We start from the raw sequence: 27,633 nt of genomic DNA, 5'->3' as shown, positions 1-27,633 counted from the left end.
ACATATAAGATTAGTCAGATCCTATCAGCTTACTCCTCTCACAATAAAAAGCAGGAATAATGGTGGCTATCCTTATACGTAGTTGAAGTGATGAAGAGAGGAAGAAAATGAACAGGAGCAGAAGTTCCAATGTGATTCTTGAAAGGAAGGCACGGTCCTGGGCCCAAGTGCTATTGGTGGGGCTGGGACACAAGCCAACTAAAGTAGAAAGGCAAGGCTGTGAGACAAAGTATTAAAAAAAAATACTGCCTTCATTAAAATAATTATATTTACGTCAGAAACAGCTCTCCAACTCTCTTCCTCCAGATAGAATGGAAATGACCTCCATTTCTCCTTTTTTAGAGAAATCTTAACAGTGCTTTTTAGCCCTTGCTATCTATAAGCTCTTAGGCTAAATGAGATGAAATTGCCAATTTTGTAAGTTAAAAATGGTAGAATATCAGCAATTTCATCTGGTTAAACCCTGCATAAAACTTTGACATTTTTAAGCGACCACTAGGGCAAAGATACATTTCCATCTGCTTTACCTGCCAAGCGTAAGTATTCTCATTTGATGGACTGTCAGTTGGCTATATCAAACCAATATTCTTTCAAAAGAATATTTCTCTTAAAGTACCCAAAAATAATACTAAACTAGAAATATCTTATATTAAAATATACAGGACAATGAAATGGCCAAGGAGTTGGGAATGCAGGGTAGGTGGTACAGGAGGCCACTTGGGACCCATAGCTGTTGACACAGAACATACAGTCACGGCCATCTGAATCAGCCCATCCTCCAGAAGGGAAAAAGAACACCATCATCTTTGCTTGGACTAGGGGAAGAGGACAGCAATTACTACTTTGTTCTCAAAACAGTAACATTATAAAAATCCTTATAAGAGTTTAGAAACCTAGAAAGAGAAGAGGCCTAAACTCCTTCTCTCTACAAGTACAAAGTGATTGCCTCATTTATTTTAAAACAGACAGCAGGGGCGCCTGGGTGGCTCAGTCGTTAAGTGTCTGCCTTCGGCTCAGGGCGTGATCCCGGCGTTATGGGATCGAGCCCCACATCAGGCTCCTCTGCTGGGAGCCTGCTTCTTCCTCTCCCACTCCCCCTGCTTGTGTTCCCTCTCTCGCTGGCTGTCTCTCTCTATCAAATAAATAAATAAAATCTTTAAAAAATTAAATGAATAAATAAATAAATAAATAAGTAAGTAAGTAAATAAAACAGCAAAACCAGTCCTCTGTAGGTTTCTTTTCTGGGTTGTGAATTAATTAAATGGCCCAAATCATTTTTAAGAAGGATAATTTACCAAGATCAACAGAGTCACTGGTCAGGATAAAGTACCTGGAGAGCCAAAACAAGCAAACAAAGAAATGGACAAAAAAGAAGCAAACGAAAAAGAGAAACTCTTCCATTTTGCTGAAAGTGTTGCTGTCTGAAAAGTAGTATTTCCAACAAATTAAGAATACAAGAAAGGGCTGAAAGGGGGCGATTCCAAACCGTCCCTGACTTTTCCGCTCATGTCCGATACGCATCAACACCTTTTGTTTGCTTGCTTGGTTTCTCATGTTACACAGAAATTTTTAAATAAGACATATTAGCTGGACATTTTCATTTCTTCTCAAGTTCTTTATATTCATAAATTTTCATTTTTATTGCTTCATTTTTTAATCTAGCAGATGGTCCGGATTTGATTTCCAAGAGCAACACTGTCAGGAACAGTGAATGGCAATCTGTAGGCACAGGAGAAACTCCTCTGATTTCCTTTGTAACCTGTGACAAAGGAAACACAGTGGCCTACATTTCTAAAAATCACAGTTCCTTAAGTCCTACATTCCTTACAATAACTAAATTCTAGGGGACTCAGATAAATAGTTCTGACTCATATACAAATTATCAATATACTGGGGTTTGGAAACAAGGGAAAAATTACTTTCTTTCTATAAGATTTCATTTTCATAAAGAACAAGAGCCATCATTTCCCCCTTATAACTTTCACAGAGTGTCTCGTGTTGACAAGTATGATTCTAACAAAAAGGATCTTTCTACAAACTGTCAAATGTAAGTAAGGAAACCGCTCTGGTTAATGATGGTGGAGCTCATCTCCTTCAAAAGCACCACCAGAAACAACAGAAGAGATGAAAAGGAAACACTCTGTCTCCAAACCAGGGAACTGCCACAGCCCCGCACGGCAGGCCAGGCGGCACCCAGGGAAAGCGCTGTGGGGCCGCCAAGGGCCTCCCTCACCTCACCTCCGGACCGTGGGCACCATGAGTGAGCCACCAAGGCAAACGTCCAAACTCTCAGATATTCTACTACACTGCGATTCAAAAGGCTAAATCTAGGGACAAGGAAAAGGTGGGAGACACCTGCAGCAAAGAAGAAGGTGAGTAGGGTTTGTGGGGGGAAGAACCTGGAGAAGCTCACAGTGTTAGAAGGAAGAAAGGTCTGAGGGCAAGCATTTGACCCTACAGTGACCCCCATAGCCCTCATGAACACCAGAAAATAAGAGAACAAGTGTCTCAAAGTAAAGAAAAACCTGGTGGAAAGAAATTCAGAAAAATTTCAGGTAGTTCAGGTAAGTAGTAGGTTGCTATCTTTATCATCCCTAACATTTGTCCCCTCCTTGCCCGAGTGATACACCAGTGTTTCCTTCAACAATGAGTCTACTTCACTTAGAGATGAGAAATAAGGGGCACCTGGGTGGCTCAGTTGGGTAAGCACCTGCCTTCAGCTCAGGTCATGATCCCAGGGTCCTGGGATCAAGCCCTGCATCGGGCTCCCTGCGTAGCGGGGAGGCTGCTTCTCCCTCTGCCACTCCCCACTCCCACCACTTGTGCTCTCTCTCTCTCTCAAATAAATAAAATCTTTTAAAAAGGCGGGGGGGGAGAAATAATTAGGGGCACCTGGGTGGCTCAATCTTTTGAGCACCCAACTCTTAATTTTGGTTCAGGTCATGGTCCTGGGGTTGTGAGACTGAGGCCCTGTTGCTGAGCACGGGCTCAGCATAGAGTCTGCTTGAGATTCTCTCTCTCCTTCTGCCCCTCCCCCAGCTCTCTCTCTCTCTCTTAAATAAATAAATAAACAAGCAAATAAATAAATAAAATTTAAAAAGGATGAGAATCAGAAGGAACCCTAACTGGAACTATGAGTAAATGAGTAGGGTGAGAAGAGGAGGAGTAAAACATAAGCAAAGGCAGATAAAGAACACACGCCACATGAAGAACTGGCCACAGACAGCCAGGAAGAACTCAGACACGAAGTTACCAACGGTCTTACAGGAGCCACAAAAATCATCTCGAAAGAAGAATCCAAAGAAGTAGGTATCCAGACTGAAAGAAAAGACTACAAGGGGGAAAGGGGTGGAAAGGTGAGCCAGCTCTTGGAGAAATGGCTGATTCTAGGGCTGGGACACAGAACAGGTGAGCTGAGCCTGGAGCATCTTGTAGGGCCTGAAAGGAAGTACCCAAAACAAAGAGCACCATCATGGAGTATGATGAAGGATGCAAGCATTCCCTGAAAGAGCTCCCAAAGGCCAAAGATGGAATAATCTGAAAAACAAAATTAAAAGAAAAAATAGTATTGGCTTATAACCAAAATATGACTGGATAAGCAAACAATTGAATAAAGAAAGAAATGGGAAAGAACAGACAAGCCCTCTATGCACGAGAATTCCAAATAACTTGTGGACACTTCACCCTCCAGGAAGTGGAACATACCCTTCCATGACTAAAATGTGTGCTGTGCACAGTGACTTCCTTCCAAAGAGTAAGTACAGAGAGGGGGAAGCCCTTTGCAGGGGAGAAACCTGGAGCAACCTCGGCCAGGTGATCAGGACCAGTACGGACAGGGATAAGCCCTACAGTGTCTGTCCCCTTCAAAGGATGTGATCACAACGGCACTTTACCTCTGTGGTTTCTGTCCCCTAAACCCACAACTCTCGTCTAATCATGAGAAAAGCAGCACACAAATCCCAGTTGGGAACATTCTGTTAAATACCTGACCAGCATTCCTCAATACTGTCAAGGTCATCAAAAACAAGGTCAGTACACAAAACTGTCACAGCCAAGAGGAGCCTAAGGAGACACAGTAACTGAATGCAATGTGGTATCCTGAATGAGATTCTAGAACAGAAAAGGGACATTAGGTAAAAACTAAAGAGATCTAAAAAATATAGACGTTAATAATAATGTATCAGTGTTAGTATTAGTTCACTCGTTGTGACACATGTACTATACTCATGTAAGGTGTTAGTAATAGGGGGAAGCCTTGGGTGAGAACTAATAGAACTACTGGAATAGAACTTCTGGTTTTCTGATGTGTCATGTTAGAAGCTTGGAAGCCATCATCCTTGCCCTCACAAGAAAAAAGCTGAACAGACTAGTTGTTGAAAGCCTCAACAACTCTTCTTAGATCCATCAGAGAATTGAGGTTAGCAGGCAAACATGTCCCCAAACTGGGAAGACAGGTGGGCGGAGACAGAATCCTAGCCTAGGGGGCGCAGAAGGCTGCCCTGGAGGAAGGAGAGTCAGGAACACTTTCACCTGTACCCTGTGAGTTACCCGAGGCTCAGCGCAGAGTGCTCTTTGCCTTACAAGCTCGGTGTCTGTGCAGGGTCTGCATACTTCTGGTAGTTTTACCTCCACCCATGTTCTCACTGTGAGAGGGGAGAAAAGTCCACAGGAGGAGAGAAAAAAAATCACCTTTTTGAAATCCACCCAAAGCTGTTCTCCATAACAAGGCCTCCCCTCACGGGAAACTCTTACTGGAATTTAGCCACACCTTGGAATAACCAAAGCCTAGCCAACCTAGGGAAAGTGGAATGCCCGACAGCAGGCTCCCTGGAAGAGGAAACCTCATCAAAGGCCTACAGGGCCCTCCCCACTGGCCCCACACACCTCACCACCACAGCAGAGGGCTCCTGCACAACAAGGGATTGCAGATGAAAGACATGCAAGCCTCAGGTTCTACTGAAGAAGTCTCTAGGAAAACCCAAAGGCAGGAGAGACACAACCAAGGGCACTGGGGCAAAGGTTAGCCTCTGATACCACAGCTGCAGCAAATTGCAAACACCGCCTGCATCCTAGCCCATGAACCTCGAACCTCACACTAAAGGCCCATCTACCTCAGTCCCTTTTACCCAATACACCATGTCCGGCATCCAGCAAAAACTTAACAAGGCACGCTGAAAGGCAAAACAAAAACAAAAAAGCGTCTAAACTATTCTAAAATAAAGAAAGTTAATTGGAAAATCACTACCACCACACTCTCCATCCCCACACTCCTCACTTATCCTCCCTAGCCCCAACCTGCTAAAATTAAAAAAATTAAAAAAAAAAAAAAAAGTGATCCAGAAATACTCCAGAAAGAAATAGAAAAACAAAACAAAAACCACTTATTGGAATGAAAACCCCAGTAGAAGAAATAAAAGTAGAATGAATATAATGAAAACACCCATGAACACACAGTACATAAAGAAAACAACACAAATTGAAATGTGCTAAGGGAAAGGGAACATGAACCACAAGTTTAGACCTAACCAAAGTGTCTTTTCAGGCATGCAGGCCACAGAGAGACATTCTCAAACACATAGGAACTCAAGTAAAACATATCAAGGGGCATCTTTTCCAAAACCTACTGGATGATCAAAAATAACCAACCAAGAAACAGCACAATATAAAGATCTCAGGAATGAAGAAATGATGGTAAAGTAAATATTGTCTCTATTTAAAATCACAACCAAGAGGGAAATATATTTGGCTTAGGTATAAAAGAATGTGAATGCTATATATCTTACAATGTAAAAAACATAATATAAAATGACTTTTAGAATTTGGGAGATGGGAGTTAACGAAGTGTGCTAATTTGTCTTTGTTAAAAGAGTCAACTGAGGGATGTGAGGGAGATCTGGCTGGGATATGTCACCCCACTGATCCCCAGGGTAGATTTGCCTGATCTGGCTGGCTAAGGTGGGTGTCCCCTTCCTCCCTCACCGCCCCATGTGCGTCCCTCCCCCCCCCCCCGAAGCTGCCCGCTCAGTTGCTCAGCCATAGAGGATGACCTTTGCCAACAGAGGAAGACTGTTCTTCCATCAAGGATATATGAGTAGCTGTGCTCTCCTGCTAGGACCTCCACACAGGCTTTCAAAAGTCAACTGATCGTTCATAAAAGGGAAACACCACTGATAATTTGTAAAATGGAAACACATTTGAAAACTAGCAACTCACATTCTTATGTTTGTTTATATTCCTTTTTCTTAAAGTCATATATATCTTAGAGAACTTATAACTTCTGGTAGAGCAACATTTAATTTGAAGTTCAGCAATTTCTTCAGTTTTATTTCATTTTCTTTCACTTCTGACACCTTCAAGTAAAATTAAACTTAATGTGAGCAATTAAAGATAGGATATCTAGAATGAACCTAAGGTTATAAAGGTATTTCATTCTTTCTTTTTTTTTTTCTCATTTTAATTTCTTTTGCTCAACCTACATATCCATCCTTTTATCCATGCCTATTCATTTAAGTACTTAAGATAATGTTCATTAAATAGTAACATTAATTATATTTAGAGAATGATTTTGGGCGATCTGTTGCTTTCTCCCTGTATTATGTGAAATTTTTATAAATGAGCATGCATCATTTTTATAGAAACAATAAAAAGTGATTATTCTCTTTACAGATTTAATGGAACAGTTAAATTAACACCATATGTCTTTTTCTTTTAATAACCTGGGATTTGGGGCAATCAGATTTCAAGTCTCAGTTCAGCATGGAGCTGCTGGTATATTCTTGAGCAATGTATAGAAACTAGTTTCTCGTTTCATCACCTGTGAAACCTGAAGGAGTTGAACGAAGATGTTCAAATTCCTTTTCAGGTCTGAAATTCTGTAACTCAAGTACCGATGATTAAAATCTCTGTATGCAGGACTTAGAAGTAGCATTTCAGGTACCATCGAGATGTTTTACCTATCCTCTTGGCTATATTGCTTTTGAGGAGTGTACTGACTTCCTGTAAAAGCTTCACAGCTTTTTCTTATTTGAAGAAAGGCCAAGGTATGTAGAAGGAAAATAGGGCCCAATATAATAATGAAGAGGCTGTAGAACAGAAAAAGGACAGACATAAATGGGAATGCAGTATTCATGAGAAATCCCTTAAAATGGTACCTCTTCCTGCTACAGTCATTATCCCTGCAGCAGGAGTGGGAAACGATGCAAAGACATTTGAGCTCTTATGGGAAAATTGTACGTTAAAGTTAAAAATGATGACTAAGATCAAATAAATTGGGTATTTGTAGAAGACATGGTAGGCCTGGAGAACACTGGAAGAAAACTTAACAGCCCAATGGCCCACTTTGCATAATTATGAAATGTGATTATGCAGACGAAAACACAGGAAACAAACAAATGAGGGTAAAACAGCACATTTCTTTGGCCTAAGAGAAACATAATGACAAGCTTGTTCTGCAATTCAGTAAATAAAACATATTCTTAAGACAAAAAGGTTGAAATAAAAGCCATTAGAAAAATGAAATCAGTAATTTTGAGGCCTACCGGGTTTTCAGTGAAATTTGTCTTTCCCTTCGTCAGTGACTGTGGAGTCTAAAAACCCAAGTTATTAACTTTATTCTGAACAACAAGCCTCTAATTTGTAGGATGAACAATAAATCTACATGAAGAATTATCAACAGAGTGAGATAAGACAATTAGTAGTTGCTTATAACTAACAGCCCTTTTATGGAATTATCTGTGAATCTCAGTATTAAGAAAATGAAAGCACTGAGAATCCAGGCATCCATCACACTAGCTAGCCACGTATCTACCTGCATGTGTATCAGCAACACAGTCAGCATTCTCTGTTGCTTTGTAATATTTCTTAAGGATCTTGATGATCGCAGAGTGAAATTTTCATCTCCAGGTTGATTTTTCTCTTTCTGATTCCCACTGAACTGACATAGCCCAATTATCTTCAAAGACCCATCACGCTGGAATCCTGACTTCAATGTTTATTAGATTATAATAAGATACGTCGGCCAGTCTGCTGCCATCAAGAAGACAAATTATATGTAATGGAAAAGTTTGCTTTCATTATAAGGCTTTCTCTCTTGGCCAAGTTCACTTTTTAGGTTAGCCAGACCCTATATTAGGTCCAGGTGGTCTCGGATGCAACAGACAGCACAGATTTTGATAAATGGCATCGTTATTCTGTGGATATAAATAATGGCAGCCCTTATACAAAAATTTAAATGAGTGATAAAAAGTCTTGCTTACCTTTTATGATTTTATAAAAATTAAGCTGCTAAAGCTACATGATACATCACTGAAAGAAAACTGAAAACAACTAATAAAGTGTGGAATCTTTACTAATGAAAGAAAAACATTTGACTTCTGTTACCACCTAATAAAAGTGCATTTTATTTTCATTCCTCGTTTACTAGGCATTTTTTTCCTTCCTCCTGTAACACTTGGCTAACTAAGTAGTACCTGATTTTTAAAGACGGGGTTGGGGGGTAGTGGGGAATTCCATCTGGCACTCTAATTGGTCAGATCAGTTTTAACCTGTCTTTTACAAGTAGACACACCTACACGATGACTGACAGCGTCTGAAACATCCATACCCTGCGGGTTTGTGGCTGTAAATTTTAGCTACTCCAGCTTTTGAGAAATGCAAATAATGAAAACTCATCAAAGGGCTGCCACAATTCTCACAGCTGACTAAGTGGGAGCATTTCTGACTACTCAAAATTAACAGCAGCTTCCAAGGTCTTATAAGAACAGCTGTCACTGAGAAATACACTCACAAACAAATAAGCAATTTTCTTCCAAGTTCTGTTAGAGGCATGAAAGAGCAACGCTTCAGAACAATCTAGTGGACTTATTAAAGCAGTGATGAGCTACCTTTAGACCTTTGATATGGTAACAAGCACACCCCAATATTTATGAATACCTGCCGTGTGCCTTGCCCAGTGCCGGGCGCATTCAGGACTCTCCTTCAACATCCGCGGAATGAGGGAGCAAGGCAGGACTCTTTGCTGGTGGCCCGTGTGGAGTAGCCAGCAATTACAATGCGGACATACCACTGACAGAGCTGCCGTCCTGTTGTCACCAAAGTGCTAAAACTCGGAGTCATACTAGGTACAAAACCATCTCTGGATACACAGTTAAGACTGCACTGACTTGGTCATATTTGGTAAAAGGACTGTAACTTTTCTACATAAAATCTCACTCCTCCCAAAGCCAGTGTCAATCTTATTTAAGCATGAGCGAGGGAAGACAGATTTGAGGACATTCGTATGTGCCGTAACAATTTTTGAAAGTGAGAAATGTTTCAGATCTGTGAGAATTTAATATTGCATATTTAAGAATAATTACACAGTTGGACTAACTCAAATGCTTGCATTTTCTGTCTCTTATTATGATATTACTTGCCTCCTTCAGGGGCTGAGGCATGGCAGGAACCTGTCATTGTCATAACATTTCACAGAAGAAACCCAGTTTCTGGTTATCCGTAGGGACTTGCTTATGTAACAGATTTTTGCAGAGAAGAGATGTTCTTCTCTTTGGTCTCATCTGGGGCACTTTGAAAACTCCCTCTTCTTGAATGAACATGGTCACGGAGAAGGAAACTCAAAGCAAAGAAGGACTAGGAATCAGGAGACATGAACTCTGCCTATGCCCCCAGTCTTGGTGTGACTTTCAACAAAACTCTGGGCATTTGAGTCCTCATTTCTAAAATGAGAAACCATGGAGTACCCAAACCTTTAAGGTGCCACGGCGTCCTTACGTTTCGTAGTGTGCAAATGGGTCCAACTCCCTGCTGCAGAAGTCTCCTTGCCAGCGGCAGACGAAAGCCTGCTACTCTGTGCTTCAGAGTTTCGGGTGGTCAAAGAAACAATCAACATGCTCTCACTGTCTAGGCTTAAGCTCGCCTGTCATTAACTTTGACAAGATTATTGGTCCCTGGAAATCACCTTTTAGAACTGGTGACCTATAATAATGAAAAATCAACTAATGCTCCCGAGGTGGATGCAAAAGAAATGACAGGCGGCATATTAACCAGTGGCCCGGAGAGCATCATTTGGGGGAATTTGGGCCCTAACTACACACTCTTAGGTCCACATCAGATTTATTGAATCAGAATTTCCTAGTGTGGCGTCTCTGCCCACATATCCTGGAAAAGCTTCCCAGCAAATTCTGATGCCTTCTGCTCCCAGCTCCCCTTACCCTTGAAAGCAGTGATTTAAATACTGTTTATCTATCGGGTGGAAAGAATGGTGGGATGCAAACCATACAGTGAGATACCTGAGTCTCTCTTAACATACTAGGTCAGGAAGCTGGCAGGCAGCGTTCTATTTTTGCCTCCATAGCTGTTTGCTATTTAAAAATTCAAGGGGTCTGAGGGCTTGGTGCAGGTGAATTTATCTAAGGCTTACTGGATGCTCCCTGTGGCTATGGTTGGTAGTATTATAATTTGGGTGGTGAGTAGATTTGCAATTTTTATATTAAATTTGGAATGCTGGTTATAAAACTGTTGAGAATGCATTTCTGTGATCGATGGTAAATAGCTGTCCAAAACAAATCCAAGGCCAATAGCCAGTTTCTTTTCTTTCCCTTCTTTTCTTTTCTTTCTTTCTTTTTTTTCCCCCCTGGTGCTGCTTTGGGGAAATTACTTGGAAAATAAAGAAGGTGAGAAATGGTTCTATCGGCACAAACTGAAAGTCCATATACAAATTAAATCACCTCTTGCCTAATCAGGATTTTTTTTTCCTTCCCATTGGTATTTACTGGGCACCCGGAGACTGCCAGACGTGAGCTAGAACAGTTGCTCTAACACAGAAGTCTTTCATGTTTTACTTGAAGGCTCTGAAAATATTTTTCTCCCTTAGCCCTGTAGGGAGAAGGGAGCCCCCTGGGGACGCGGCCGATGGAGGCTGATCTCCTGTTTGACACTTGGGGACTCTAATGACTCACCGTGATAACTCAGTTATGATGCAGACAGGCACATGCCATGTTCCACGTGACTTATGCTCTCCCCACACACCCAGGCATTAAAAGTTCCCTTAACATTTATTTGGATGGTACATTTTGATACATAACATAGCCCAATTCCATGGTTCGTCCTCTTGACTCTAGGCAGACTAACACATACCCGCTTCAGAAACACTCTTGGCCAAGATTACAAAAGGGCCCTCGATGAGGGATTCCAAAGCCTCACTGTTCTCAGCATGAGATAGTTCTCCCAAGAGGTGAGGTGCCCACTAGGCTCTAGCACTTGGAAGGGAGGCTTCCTTGTTAAATGTATTAAAATAAAGTCCTCTAAAAATTGGAGTTTGGCATCTCTGAACCTCCCAGAACGAGCAGCTCTGAGTGACCCTCTCATCTTCCAGCCCCCTGTCCTACTACTTCATTAAATACATTCAGAGCCCACTAGAAATCCAGAAAACAGAGGACAGGGGAACCAGGTCTTCGCTATTCATTCTAGTGGTTGAGAGGGAATATGGTGTTAAAAGTCTTTCTTTTCACAGCTTCTGGATAAGCTATGTTTTGATTTTTTTTTTAAAGATTTTATTTATTTATTCGACAGAGATAGAAACAGCCAGCGAGAGAGGGAACACAAGCAGGGGGAGTGGGAGAGGAAGAAGCAGGCTCCCAGCGGAGGAGCCTGATGTGGGGCTCGATCCCAGAATGCCGGGATCACGCCCTGAGCCGAAAGCAGACGCTTAACGACTGCGCCACCCAGGCGCCCCATATATTTTGATTTGATGGACTCATAGACTATGATGTGGATCCACAGGTGAACCTCACAGACACTAGACATTAACGGTAACTCTGCCTTTTCCGTGGCGAAAAGAGAACATTTGTTTCCGAGCATCTAACTTGACTGATGTTTAAAGGGATTGTACTACTGATTTTAATAGAGTCAAAAATTTTTCATACACATAAAGAGCACTGCAGAAATGATTTGCATGATAAAATTTCAAAGACATGCGCTCTAGCAGATGCCGCGTATTACTTCCTAGTCACTTTCAATAACGTATTTTATCTGAGGCTTTCACAAGCTTTTACAAACTAGCTGTGGCATTATCATTTTACAGATGTGGAATCTGAAAACACAGGGTTTAATTTGATTAAGATTCCATACAAGGTCAATGAAGGGGAGCAGAGAAAGAAAGCCAGAAGGAGCTAATATCTTGCACCATACATGTCAGTATATCCAGAGGACAAATTAATTCAAGACAAAAGGGAAACCTATTTAGAATCCAAAAGAAACTGCTAAGATTAAGGAAGATGAATAAATAAAAATAAAACAATTTTAAAAACCTTGAATAATGCAGCACTTCCAGTGAGGGCTCAGCCTCCTCAGACAGTGAATCTGAAAATAGAATGAGCATCATTCTCCCATTATGATCCGAGGTCACCTGCAGCCAATCTATTCTTCCTTAGTATTACACAGGACAAAGAACTTTGTTTTCTTTTTTATTCTGAAATTTGTCACTGTACAAAAGCAATGCACTAAATTTGTCTTTGGTTCCTGCTTTACCTCTGCCCTCAATCCCCATGTCTGCATTTCATGGGACCCAGTGGCTCCGTGTCTTTTCAATTCACAAATTTGTTGTGTGTGTAATAACCTTAAATTCCTTCTGTTTTCTTCACAGACATACGTTATAGCTAATAATCAACAACCCCTTCCTATTTTAATTCACCACCCAAGTGTATATAAAGTATCCCTGAGGGATCTTCAGTTGACCTCACTCTCCTTAAGGAGACATTATAGTATACAGTAAATACTTAAGCAAATAAATATAAGTAAACAGGGAAATTAGAAGATTTAGCTGAATGATGGGTAAGGAATTCTTAAAACCTTGTCACTACCGGAGGCAAGGCCCTGGGCCTCTCAGTCTCCCCAATTTCTGTACGTTCTTTTCCTAACCTTGATTCTTTGTAAATTGGTCTTTAAGAACAGTTGAGCAATTACCAAATTGCTTCACAGGGAAAGTATGCATGTGTGAACCAGAAGTCATGTAGATATTTTAAATAATGTGCACATAGGAGGCACCTGGGTGGCTCAGTCAGTTAAGCGTCTGACTCTTGATCTCAGCTCAGGTCACGATCTCAGGGTTGTGAGATCGAATCCCGTTTCAGATTTGTGCTGGGCATGGAGCCTGCTTGAGATTCTCTCTCTCTCCCTCTGCCCCCTCCCCCACCACCAGCCAGCTCTTTCTCTCAAAAAAAAGAACATGTACAGAGAAGTAGTCACAATAGCAAAAACCTAGAAAGTACCCATATAGTCCCTGAAGAGGATTCTGAAAATCCGGTACGGTGGTATGCCAACTTTGTTTACTAGGACCACTGCTCTTGGCAAACCCATCAATCGCTTGATAAATGGATAAAGTGTTGGTAGACTGGGGAAGTGATAGCTCTCTGGTGGGAAGCCACAGCTCCAGGCTTCCCCGAGTGAGGTGACTCTTACACCTCAGCACGTCCCTGTGGGTATACTGCTGACAAGCAGGGCTATCTGTCTCACACCTCTCTTAAGTCATTCAAAATGCTAAGTATGGCCTATGGGAGTCCTGTGAGTCTGAATGGTCGGCCGGACCCAAGAAGACCTTCTGAGGGCACTGCAAATGGTTACTTCAGGGGGCTAGAGGAAGAGAAACTTTCACATTCTATGTATACATCTTTGAATAATTTCAGTCTTTTACCATAAACATGGAACTTCTGATGTGAAAAGAAAAAAGAAAATCCCATAAAAGGAACTGTCACATCAAACTTCTTTAGAGATATATCCCCCAGGAAACACAGGCCTAAATTCCAGAAGGAAGTGTAAATGACTAGGATATAATTCAGAGTTCCAAAAGATTATAAGCGATAACCCAAACTAGAGTTTTAAGGTGAACGGAGATTCTCTATCTTGGCAAGCAATCACAAATCCTGTGTGTTTTGAATTCAAGCATATTTTTTCAATATTTTTTTCAGCTTGACTAAAAATGTGAAACCTTGTATAACTTGGTCAAGTTAGTGTGTATCGTTAGAAAAAAATCAGCCATCTTGCTACCCTTGCAACTAAGAGAACAAGAGTAGTTTCCTACTTGTATAGAAATAATGACCTCCATTTGGTGAAGGAGTGAGGTAAATAAAACATGTCCCCACTTGGCTACGGAACAGGCATCTGTGAGGGGAAATCTTCAGCATCCTTCTATCTTAACCTTTTGACATTCCTGAAGCAAGGCTCCAACTCTGACAAGTCAAGTGATTTCTAGGACGTTGTCAGGCCACGTGGATCATTGGGAGGCAGCTGATTACGTCAGTAAGATTAGCGTTATACACAGAGTTGGCAATATTATGAACAATAATAAGAGCAATCCTAACTGCTGAAGACCTAATAAACATATTGATCTCAAGTCTCCACAAACACTTAGCAAGTAAGATTATGTGAAGGCAGCCTGCACAAAAGGAAAGTCATCTTTATGTTAGAAAATATAGCTGATATTCAACTTGACATTTAAGTTTCATCTTGAAAATGTTCAATGGGCAATGCTGTTCTCGTCTCACTGGAATAAGATTTATCTAGGTCTACAATGACATGCTGCTGTATTTTTACAGATCACCTTTTTCCTCTTATTTTTACAGTAGTATTTGGGTAGACACAGTAAATGGGGTCCAACCACCTGGGCTTCCACACTGGCTTCTACTGACCGGTTGTGTGACAAGAGGCAAGTTTCTGGCTCCAACCACAGGAGGTCACGAATGGCAAAAGCATAACACAACACCCAGGGCACCATCAGTGCTCGGCCAATGGTGAGGAAATTAGAGCGTGGCATTCCCTGCAAAGCTCAGTGGCATTCCCTCAGGCTTTGTAATTGGCACAACTTCCCTTTCTAGAGGCAGTGTTTTAGGATATCGCCACACGGTTTCAAACCACCACTCACATCACCTCCTCTCTTTCGAATAGATGCACACATGTGTAAGTTCTTAACATTTTTTGCCCCGAGAAGAAAGAAATTGTAAGTCACAAGGTTGGACTCCACAAGGAAAAGCAATTTCCGATCGTGGGTGTCATTTAGATCACGAGCCTGTCTTCTGGAAAAACACTTCTGTGACAAGTCCTACATGGACAGAATGGAAATTCCAGCTTAGTTTGAATGTTCAGACCCTCTTGAATAGCATCCAGTGGTTTCCCACAGCACTCGGGATCGAACTCCCGGCCCTACGTGATACAGTCCCTACCCACTTCCCTGCCCTCATCTCTACCACACCTGACACTTCACGGGTCTTCACATTCTTGGAACATGCCAGGCTTGGCCCCATTCCAGGGCCTGTGCATGCGCTGTTCCCTCTACTGAAGATAGGCTCACCCCCAGGTTCTCATGCCCACCTCCTTATAACATTCAGGTTTCTCCCAGCATGCCCAGCTCTCATGCCACACCATCACACTGCCTTGGCACTTAACATTATCTAAAATTATCTCACTTATTGGTTGGTTTGTTTATTGCTCATTCTCCCTGCGTTGCGAGAGGAGGGAACGTGGCTGTCTTGCTTACAATGGTATTCAGCGTGGAGTTGTTCAATACAGACTTATGAATGAATGAATGAGAGCAGCTCGCGTTTCCTCATTCAAATGTCACTTTTTTCAGCAGGTATGTGATACATTCTTTCTTCCCTTGAGAAGAATTTTACATATGTGATCATCTTTGTCCATTAATTTCGCCTGCTAACACGCAACCTCTTTGATTTACATGTTTATTTCACTGTTAACCTCAGGTATGTTTTCTTATATTTTTAAAGATCGCTTCTGTTTTGAAATTTTCTTTAACAACACCGATTAGGGCTGTGCATTCTTTCTTTGCAAACTCATGTCTCTCACCTCATATTTCAACTAAAATGTCGCTTCATCAGAAAGCCCAACCCTGAAACAATCTTATACTAAATGCCCAACATCTTCTGCCCCATTACATTTTACTGATATTTTCCCTCAAAGCCCTGCAGCTCACTTAAGATGGTAACTGTCACATAACACACATACTCGTTAAGTGCTAGCTAGTATATTTTCCTTGCTTACTGTCAGTCTGTCCGAGTAGGAATTGAGGATACGTAAGAGAAGACATTTTTTGTTCTTGTCCACCACTCCATTATTATAATATACTAAATGTGTCTACATAGTATGGCCCTGAACTAATGTCACTGAAAGAATGGATATGAAATAAGTCATGGAATGAATGATACATATATACACATTTATATCATCGGGGAATTTAGTAAGTTAATAGAAAACCTGCACAGCGTTAAAGTATTGGGATAGTAACTTATAATCAACCAGGTAATGAGCTGCAAAGCTCACTTTAAAAACAAGTCACTCTATACATTAATACGTACATGATACTTCCAATTTTTATTGTCAATATTAACTTGGGACATGAAGAGTAAATTGCAGAAACTTAATAACTTGACTTTGATGCAGTTACTTCTGGAACTGAAGCTTCTTGAGGAACACGGAACTAAAATTCACACCTGAAGTTCTTCAATGTTTAATTGAATACTATTAATACTTAACAATGGGATTTCAGATAATTCAATTTTACCAGAACTCAAGGAACCATCTTATTTACAAAAAAGGAATTTTCTTTATATTTATATTGGGTAAGAAAGAGAAGAAGGCATGGGAAGGTTAAGGAAACATTAGTTATTTAATGTGAACTGAACTAGAAAAAAAAAGTCTAAGTTATTTTTCAGGATATCATAAGAAACTATAAAAATAGTGCTGAAAAGCAATACTTAGGTTAGGGAAAGCAGCCATGAGACAGTGACTACTGACTGATTTGCAATCCCCTCAAGCCAAAATTCCCAAAGAGCTGTGCCGATACAAGGTTTCCTTTAGTTGAAATAAAAGTAAATAAATAAATACTCACTTGGAAGATACACACTACTTTTAGAAATACTTTTCTCTGCTAAAAAGTAAGATTCATTTATTTACTTGTGAGAGAACGAATGACTGCGAACAGGGGGTGGTAGGGACAGAGAGAGAAAGAGAGAGAATTCTCAGGTAAACTCCCTGCTGGAGCCAGATGCGGGGCTTGATCTCACCACCCTCAGATCATGACCTGACCCAAAACCAAGAATCAGACGTTTAACCCACTGAGCCACCTGGTGCCCCAAATAAGAAATACTTTAAATACTAGTCTTTGTCCAAAGAGGAAAAGAATAACAATGTATCCATACACTGGATATCTGATCAGATGCATGAAATGTCTCCCTGCTTCTAGATAATTCCATATTTACAATATACCTCCCATCCATGTCTGATGGCAAATTACCTTTTAAGACTTAACTTCTCATTAAGAAGTCTAAGCGTTAATATAGTCTTAAAAAAGAGAAGAAAGGGCAAATCTATACTGAGGGATTTACTACTATTTCATTTAAATAGGTCTTACAGTTCAAAAGTTGTAAATTGATTAAAATATTTATTTAAAGTTCGTTGTAAATTTTATGAAAAGGATAGAATTCATTTACCATCACTTTATTATCACTTTCAAAATCTTGTGTTCAGTAAATGTTTTAATTGTGTAGAATGGAAATGGAACAAAGAACAGAAGTTAAAAAGCTAAACTTCTGACAGATGAATAATTGCAATAAAACTTGGTGACACTTACAAGCTGATACCTAAGGGGGGGGAGCATTGATAATGCAATCAGCTCATTTGCTTTATAAAATAAATGTTCTTAATTGGAGATAATTATTTCATAACTTACCTCTGCATACTTTAACTTCAATGTTTTATGCATTTCTCGAAAACGACTGTAGCGCCTGAATACAGTCCACGTCTCATCTAGGACAGTAATCTATTAACCGGGAAAATCAAAATAAATCAGCATTAATTAGAGGGAAAAAATGACTAGCATTTTTTAAAAAATAATTTTAAAATTAACAAAAAGTGATTAGCATGTAAAATGTCTCCAGAACTGAAAACATTAATCTAGCTGCATAAATAAGACTTATAAATAAAAGCGCTCGCTACTTAAGGATGCATCTCTGGTTCCCAAATCTGCTTATTAGCAGTATGTGCCCGTGTACAATGAGAGACAGTTACCTCTTCATGGTTTATAAAACCTGTCCGTTAACCCTCCACTTGGGTTGAGGAAAGTAAATCCCAAAGGGTGACCTTTCTGTTATGGCACTGTGACCATATAAAAGGTCACTGTAGGTTACCACATGCCACCATAGTGGACAGGATGGAAAAAAATGAGAAAACAAAATGTCTGTACCTCGATTGTTAGCATAAAAACACACAATATATTTTGCTTTATTTTAGAGGAGGAATTCTCAACCCAGCCTTTTTTTTTTTTTTTTTTTAAGATTTTATTTATTTATTTGACAGACAGAGAGAGAGCCAGCGAGAGAGGGAACACGAGCAGGAGGAGTGGGAGAGGAAGAAGCAGGCTCCCAGCTGAGGAGCCTGATGTGGGGCTCGATCCCAGACCACCAGGATCACGCCCTGAGCCAAAGGCAGACGCCTAACGACTGGGCCACCCAGGCGCCCCTCAACCCAGCCTTTAAATGAAAGTAGTTGAACTGTTTCTGTTCAATGTGCTGAGTGGTACACATGCAAAGGCCCTGAGGCACATCAGCTCACATATCAAGGTCACAGGACAATGGGAGGCTGGGAGACCCCATCAGCCTTGACAATCACAGGCTAAGGAGTCTCAAATTCCCATTACACTTCCCACCTTTCTTCCAAGCTCTAGACCCATGTACTCAACTTGGAGGCATCATTCTTTACATGTCACCCCACAAGAACTTCAAAGTCATCTTGTCTAAAACCAAACTCCACATGCTCTCTCTAGTCTTAACTCCAGTTCTTGTCTGGTGCATTTCACCACACCATCCAACAAGCTCCGCCAGACAGATGTTGAAGCCATGCCTGATCCCCTCCTCCCCACCATGACCACAGTCCAACAGGTAGTAGGTCTTGCTCTTTCTGCTTTGTAAACATTTCTTGGAGTTCTATCCTTACATCCTCCACCACCATCACCACATGTCACTCTGGGTCATTGGGTCTCAGATGACCTTTACCAGGGGCTCCCCCAGTTGTCTGTGTCTGCATTTGCCTATTCCAATCCCTTCTCAGCACAACTGATGGGGCAGCTTTTTAAAACTTAAATCCAATCATTCCACACACACCTCCCCCCTGAAAACCCCCCTGGTAGTTTCATGCTGCTCATAGAAAAAGACCTAAATTTTTCATCTTAAAGACCCAAATTCTAAATTTTTAACCCATTGCCTGCAGCAGCCTCACTTCTAGCCTGTCTCCCCTTAGGTGTGTTCATTCTTGCCGTACTCGCTGAATGCACACACTCCTTCCCACCCCAGGGCATTTGCATGGGCCCTGTCCCCCCATATGGGAAATCTTATCCTGCACATTACAGCAAGGCCCTTCTCAAGCACTGTAATTCAGACTGATTCTCCCACATGGGGTTCAGTAAAAGAGGAGAAGCAGTAGTGGGGAGAATACCCATGTGGGTAGTTTCAGGAGTGAGTCTTGAGTCTCAGCCAGTCTTAGGTTCACTCATTTCCCGAAGCGGCAAGTGAGATGATTTTTGGTCATATAAGGATATACTTTTTTTTTTTTTTAAGAATTTTTAGCATTCTGGTTCTGTATTCATTATTTACAATGAATTTTTAAAATTATGGCAGGTTTCTTCTTATGAGTTCCCTCAAAAAGGATAGTCCTATAAGGAAAAAAAGGTAAGTATATTTACCAAAAAAATCATTAGATAAAAACAGTACAGTAGCTCAGCAACTGTAAGTTTTGAAAGCTGGTATGCAAGTCACTCAAGCTTGGAAAACACCACTGCCCGCAGCTAAGCTGGGCAGGGGGCTTTCTCTTGGTTCTCTTCTCTTCAACAGACCCCGCAAAGGCACTGTGACAGAGGCCACCACAATCAGCATGGGTGTGAGGGCTTCCTTAGGGCGAGAACACGGCAATACACTGCTTTGGCTGGACACAAACCAGGTGTCAGAGGGAAAACAGGAAGAGCCAAGATGCCGCCTACTTGCCAAGAGAGCACAGAGAGTTCATGGAACCACACTTGTGACTTGCGAGCAGTAAGACATCAGATGCTCGCCGGTGAGACCTTGCTGTGTTGGAACTCTGAATTCCACTGACAGTCACCAAAGTTGCCAAGGACTCCCTCATCCGTCACTCCCCTGCGCTCCATGGCTCTCTTTGGTTGCTTCCCCTGCACCTCTTTAACTCCTAGTCAATTATCAGCAAAACACTCCAGATCCTTAGCCTCCTCCAGCAACATCCCCATCATCTTCACTCTAACTGAAGGCTGGCTCTCCCCTGAGGATCCACTTCCCTGGCAGTCCTCTCAAGTAGGGACTGTCTTCTCCCCTTCAACTCTTCCTCCCAAAGTGCTGGGATGTAGGTAGACGTTGTTGTTCTCTGACCCAACTTTCAAACCACGGCTTCTCTCCCCATTCTAAAATCCCTCCTCTGTGAAGCTCATGCCTTCAGACCCTACACTCCACCCATCCTTCGTGCTCCGCCCATCTTTCTTGCCGTTTTCAACTCACCTTAGTCACTTCCCCAACCCTTTGAAGGTCTTAGGTTCTGCTGCCATCTGCTCCAACACTTTGGAACACCTGCCATGAATTTTGGTCATTCCCGTAATACCCAGATGATCCCTCCAACACCCTGACCTGCTCCTTGACCTTTGTCCTGGTTCCTTCCTCATTCAACGTGGAAGCCATGGGCAATCATGAAAACCATTCCCTTGCATTCAACCCCAAATCTCTTCGTCCTGCTCTTGAAATTCCCTGGACTGATAACTAAACTACAACCTTGGTGAAATCCAACTGTCTGCTTACTCTGGGCCTGTACCTGCCTGGAAGAATGTGACTGAAGAAAAACACACCACCAAGTGGACTGACTGGTCTCATTTCAAAGTCACAATCCCCTCTGAAGCCCTCAGTTTGCGAGGGGGGTGGGGGATTGGGATAGGCCGGTGATGGGTATTACGGAGGGCACATATTACATGGTGCACTGGGTGTTATACGCAAATAATGAATCATGGAACATTACATCAAAAACTAAGGATATACTGTATGGTGACTAACATAATAAAAAATTATTATTAAAAAAAAAAAAGAAAGTCACAATCCCCACTTTCAGGTCAGCCTGGATGCCTCCCACCAGTCATATCCCATTTTCCTGTCTTAACCACTCTTCTCTTAGACAACAGATTTGTAAACAGTTTACCTCATCTTTCTCTTCAAGCTTTCATCACTTTTCTCCCTGTCCTCAGCTGATAAACCTTAATTCCTATTTCACTGAGAAAATGAAAGAAATCAAAAGAACATTTCCCCAGACATCCTTAAGCAAGACTCCTCATTGCCACCATCTACCCTATACCTCAGGTTTTTCCCTGTTACCAGGCATGACATATGGATCAGTGCTCCTATTCAGGTCAAGCCCGCTTCTTAAACACTGCATTCCATCCCGTCTTGCCTTCTGAAGGATACTGAAAGATGTAATTTTCTCTTCTCTATCCTGCACAGACAAATCCTCATTCTGCACTAGATTATTCCCATCAGCAGCTAAACAAGCTATTATTTCTCTCATCTTAAACTTCCCCCTTGGCCTCCCTTTCCTTTCTAATTACCACTCCATTTCTATCCTTCCCATCATAAAAAAAAAAACTCCTTGAAAGAGGTTATTCTTGATATTTCAATTTCTTCCTTCCCATTACCCCTTGAATCCACTCCAAACTACTCTTTTTTTATTATTATTAATATGTTACGTTAGTCACCCTACAGTACATCATTAGTTTTTGATGTAACGCTCCAAGCTACTCTTACCAATGTCATCAACAGCCCCCATATTGCTAATCCACTGGTTAATTTTTGGTTTTGATCTTACTTGATCTATCGCAGGATTTGATGTACCTGACAGCTCCTCCTCGTAACACCTTTTTCATTTGGCTTCCAGGTTGCTACACTCTTACCTTAGTTTTCTTTGCTGAGATTTCTCTTCATCTCCCTGACCTCTAAACATCAAAGTGTCCCACGGCTTAGTCCTTGAACATGTTTTATTTTCTACCTGCACTCACTCCTTTAATGATCTCATCCCATCTCAAAGCTTACATTTATATGCTGATGATTCCCTGGATGCTCATATTTGTCCCCCAAATCCAGACTCATATATCCTACTGCCTATTTGGATGTCTAATTGCATCTCAGACTTAACATGGCTAAACTTAACCAAACTTAATCTCCCAAACGCCCTCCGCTACCTGCCTCCCCATCTCAGTAAATGACAATGCCACTCTCCTACCTGCTCAATCCAAAAACACTGGCATCATCCTTGATGTTCCTCTTTCTCTCACAGGTAATATCCAATCAGACAGCAAATCTCTTCCACCTAACTCCAAAATGGAATAAGACCAGTTCTCACCATCATCACTGTTCACATCTTGGTCTAAGCCACCATCTTCTTCTCTTGGGTGGGTTATTTTTAACAGCCTCCTAGTTGGTCTCCTTGCTTCTGCTTTTGTCCCCCACTCCCACCCCCCAACTTTCCTCTCATTCCTGTCTCACACAGTAGCTAAAAGCAATCTTGTTAAAAATGAAGTTAGATGGGGCCATTTCTTTGCTTGAAGAGGACATCCTTCCAAGCTATACTGTCTCACTCAGGGTACAAATTCAAGTTCTTCAACTGACCTGCATGGATTGCTGATTGGTCTCCTCCAACCCATCATTTCCGACCACTTGCTCCTTTGCTCATTCTGGTTTCCTCGCTTATCTGGAACACTTCAAACATGCTACACAGTAAGAATGGCCTCGGGGACTTTTCACGAGATTTTTCCTCTTTCTGGAATACTCTTCACACATGACTAGCTCCCTCACCTCCTTTAGGTCTAGGCTCAAAATCACCTTCTCACTGATGCTTTCTCTGGCTATACTATCTAAAATGGCACCTCCTTTCCCATCTTCATACTACTTGATCCTCTTCTCTAATTTACTGTTCTGCTAGGCACTACCTAACATGGTATCCTGCTTTCTGTCTGCCTTCTCCACTGGAATCTCAGCTCCAGGAGAGGTGGGATTTTTAGCTGGTTTTCACTGCACCTTAGAAGAGTACTTGGCACGTCATCAGCATCCTAAATGAAGAGCTGGAAGAGGGGGCCCCAAGATGGACTTATCTTACAAATGCTCAGGACAATGAGCAACACCTTTTTTTCATCTCTCTGGGGAAAAGAGATGGCCTCAAGTAAAATTAGAATAAAGATACAAGGTGAAGTGGACACTTAGCTTGCAGGGCTTTAAAGGCCTGCAGTCTTTCCCACTTCATTTTCTTAGTTCATTCATGTCAGACCACCATTTAAAATCTCTAACTAATGAAATGGCTATTCCAAATCTACCTTGTAATTTGGGGTTTCATTTATCTTTCCATGGTGGCCCAAGAATAGTGTCTTTATAAGGGATACCAATTTCTCTAACAACGTGCATACACCAAATACTGGGGAGGTCGTGACCTGGCTAAGTGATTTCTTGGGCAGGAGAATCAAGGGCATTCGGCACAAGCCAACAAGTCAGCAAGGAGAGGACAGAGTCCCTGAGGGAGCCCTCAGAAAAGTATCAAATGCACTTCCTCCTGCTTTCTTCATCTCAGCCCCCAGTGCTTTCAATGGGATGTGGGATGCTAACATAGTGGTGTGTGGGGCTGAGAGGGGCTGGAGAAAGACGGCCCAATGTGCAGAGGCCTGTCACAAGCTTCATACATGAATTCCTCTGAATTGGGTTAAATAAGGTCAGTATAGGCATCAGAGGGATCTCTACCTTCACTGTGTCATGCTGGTGACTCCAAGAGTCCCACTATTAATGAAAAGGAAGGGGACTTTCTGGAACCATTAACATTATATAATTTCTTCAAAATGTTTAATAATGAAGATCACTAGTGGAACATTCTGGGTAATGATTTGGTTTTTTTTGCCTCACATCTTACTTGATATGTTAATAAACTCAAATTAACAAACCCACATACAGATCTGAATGACTTCTACCCTCAGTGTTTCAGTCTATAGTCTAAACCACTGGTTGTCAAAGTGTGATGCCTGACCAGCAGCACCAGCTTCACTTGGGAACTTGTGAGAAATGCGAAGTCGAAGGTTTTACCCACGCTTACTTAATCAGAAACTAGGGTGGGGCCTGGTATTCTGTTTTAACTAACCTTTCAGGGGATTCAGTATAAGCAGCCTTGCTGTAAATCACTGCTAGAACTCCTGCTCCAAAATCAAATATGATGGCTTAGTATCCTCCCACCCTCCTCTACCCCTCCCTCCCTCCAGGCCAAGGCCCTCAGCTTGGCATTCAGGGCCTTTTCCAAGCTGACCCAATGCCACGTTTCTAATCTCAGCTCCCAATGGATCAGAAATCTCACAATTCAGACAACTTAACCCAGAAACGTGGCATTTCATTGGTCTTTTGCAGAGTCTTATGAATGGCCTCCTCAGTTGTACACCCCATTCTATGACTAGACAGCTGCCTCCCGGGTGGCATCCAAACCACAATTCCTCCCTTGGCAGCTTTCCCACACCTCTCTCTCCCTGGAAAAATCATCCCCCTCCTCCATGATGCCTTAGCGTGTAGCTCACGGTGTAACCAGAGCACATATCATCAGTTATACAATTAAAACTGTATTAATTAACTTATAGAACTGATATTAGTTATAGAAATGCCTCCCCAGCCTACAACATTTCAAGGCTTCTGAGGGAATGAGCCTTTGGCAGCAATTGGGGTAGAGGTGGGAGAACACTCACTGTAGAAATAAACATTTATTGAGCTACTACTATGTGTTAGGCGCCACATTAGATGCTGAAAGAGGTACTTAAGATTATGTTTCTTTTCCAAACAGGTAAGAGTTCCAGGCTTGGCCCAGATCTGTCAAAATGGCAAACAAGGCCTGCTGTCATCCTGGCTCCACATACCTTTCTCTGGTGGTTTCTTTGAGATTCATCTGAATCAGATTATTTGAATTGGCCACACAATACAATTTTTTTTTTTAATGCACTGAGAATATGCTGCTTTCTCAACATATTTGTAACACAAGTTTCCGGCGACGCATACAAAGATTTCCAAATTCTTCACCCTTGAGATCTTTACCTGATTCCAGGTTAAGTATAGGGATCGCAATGGCTCAAGCTTCCTACTTAATGTATAAAACATTTAAATCTCCCCTTGTCTGCCAGCATGTAAACAGGATAGGGACAAGGATGATGAAGCGTAAAAGCCAGTCATGATCACTGCAGAAACGGGGGTGGGGGGAGCATAGGGGCAAGGCAACCACGTGTGTCATCTCTCCACAGGAAAACGTGATGTCAAAGTCAGGTCCCTTCTCTATAATGGACACACCATCACCCCTGGAGGTGGGAAGAGGGGCATGTGAGGTTTGGAAAAACTACGCAGAAAGGGGAAATATATCTTAAAGTCCTATTTTTGCCCCAAATTAAAACTGGGCATGGGATGAGGTGTTGATGCAGAGAGAAGGGACAGAAGATCACTACACCAAATAAATCAGGTCAAAATATTCGATTATTTTCTTCCATGTTGAGAAAGCAGGGCATCATTACTGCGTCTCTTTGAGGAGCAAATTCATTACTTCTCTGTCACTGGATGGCTCTGCTGATACAAATCCATCTTTTCCGGGCCATAAAATGATCACGTGCAACTTAAACACCATAAACATGTCCACGAGATGAACTGCATTTACTTACAAACAATTCTCTATTGAGTACTCTCCACAAATTTATGTTATGTACATATTTTGCTGGTTTGAGAATTGTCGATTTTAAGATCTGTCATCAGTATATATTCCCTTGTGTATATTTGTCTGTGTAAGGGTGAGAATCTACAATTTTTCACCCAAAGAAAAATACTCTCACTGGCCTCCTTGTAAATAGTTACTTGTAGAGTTCTCTCAAACAACATTTATTTTCTAACATTTCAAGGAGCTGCCTAAAGTGTATAAAAATAAAATTCCTCCTATTTAGTAAGTCGAAGGCTAACCTAATATACACTACAAGTTTTTACACTAAAACTTGACACTAAAGTTTTATCAGATTTGTGCAAAATATAGTCTTCTGCAGCCACAGAACTGTGAACATGTCTGAGGGAACGTGAAATATATTACAAATATTGGAATTTGTACAGTAGCAAGTATTAATACATCAGACTTAATTAAAAGCTGAGAGAACTGTCACAAACAGAACTAAACTGGAAAGAGGCCAACACCCCACTAACCACAGCCTGCCATCATCCTCTAAGTCCTTGCTCCCGTCCGCCTCTAAGATGGCCACTTTCAAAGGATTTCTTATGGGCATGCTCACCCTACCTTTGTGGAGTCCACTGTCTATATTCACTGGGACTGCCCACAACCTCTTCTGGTCTCTTAGCTCACCTCTTCCCTTCTGATCAGTCGCCACAGGCCCAGGCTGGACTCCAGGTCAGTCTTCCTGCCACTGGAAGACCAACACCTCTTTCCAGAGCTCCCTAGACCTTCTGGTGGGGCCACATTAGAATAATCCCCCAAATTAGGCAGTCTATGGTGTCAGCTTTCTCTCCAGTGCGCTGCCCCCCAAAGAAAGCAGAAAGTATACAATTTATGCTATTTTGACTCAACAGGGTTACTCCTACTTGGAAATCCTTCCAAAGTACATGCTCTGCAATGATTTCAAAATGTTTCAGATTCTCAGGGCGCCTGGGTGGCTCAGTTGGTTAAGCGTCTGCCTTTAGCTCAGGTCGGGATCCCAGCATCCTGGGACTGAGCTCCATGGACTCCCTGCTCAGCTGGGAATCTGCTTCTCCCTCTCACTCTGCTTCTCCCCCTGCTTGTGCTCTCTCTAATAAATAAATAAAATCTTAAAAAAAAAAAGTTCTAGATTTTCAATTCTCACTGACAATGATTGTTTTACTTAGGTGTATAGGGTCACCCAAGACCAATTCCCTGAGCATCTTGCAGCCCGTCTCAAAATGACGCTATCGCTACATTCGTTCTCCTCCTCCCCACCCTCCCCAAACCCCCAAACCTCTTCATCTTCACTTCATTGTCCCCACTCACCTCTAATGAAAAGGCGAGTCCTTCCCCAAGGTCGGCCTCCAACTGTACTGCTTCCTCTTACCCTGGATCATTCTTCTCTGTCTGCCCTCAGGCCTCTGTCACTGAAATCCACCCACCTTCCTCAGGTAAACAAAGATGTTACCTTCCTGACTGCTCCTTCACAACCCAACCCCCTTTGCTCTGCATTGTTCTAGTTTTTGCATGTTTCTCTGTCCCTCACTTAGTGGCCCGACAGGAGAGTACATGAACTCTTTATTCATCTTTTCTGTCCTTCAATATCTCGATACTTCCAGCATGGTCTTTTAAAAAACAACACTATGTTACAGGTACCAAATGAGTATTTGTTAAATAATAAATGAACTCATCATGGAGACAGTGGAGCCCAGAGTGTCTTTTCAATAAACACTTCTCTGCTGCACTAATTCCCTTTCTATGCTGAAATGTGGGCAGTGGAATGACCTGCATTTTCATCCTTTTCTGACTTACCTATAGCTGTTTAAAGTTTTTAAAACATAAGCATTAGAGGAGATAATG

General features: G+C 41.7%; 1 protein-coding gene across 4 annotated transcripts in view; it reads right to left on the bottom strand.

The window, feature by feature from the left end:
- The window catches only part of KIF16B (kinesin family member 16B), a 306,716-nt gene that overhangs the window by 63,341 nt on the left and 215,742 nt on the right, over positions 1-27,633 (bottom strand). For all 4 annotated transcript variants that reach the window (XM_040637964.1, XM_040637962.1, XM_040637963.1 and 1 more), the window contains one exon: positions 17,732-17,821. In XM_040637964.1, coding sequence (XP_040493898.1) covers positions 17,732-17,821 — 90 coding nt within the window. The remainder of the gene's footprint in view (positions 1-17,731; positions 17,822-27,633) is intronic.

The sequence above is a fragment of the Ursus maritimus genome, unplaced genomic scaffold (assembly GCF_017311325.1).
Source record: "Ursus maritimus isolate PB19 unplaced genomic scaffold, ASM1731132v1 scaffold_22, whole genome shotgun sequence".
NCBI lineage: Eukaryota > Metazoa > Chordata > Mammalia > Carnivora > Ursidae > Ursus > Ursus maritimus.
Note: the sequence above shows the minus strand (reverse complement) of the source record. Positions and strands in the feature narration are given on the sequence as shown.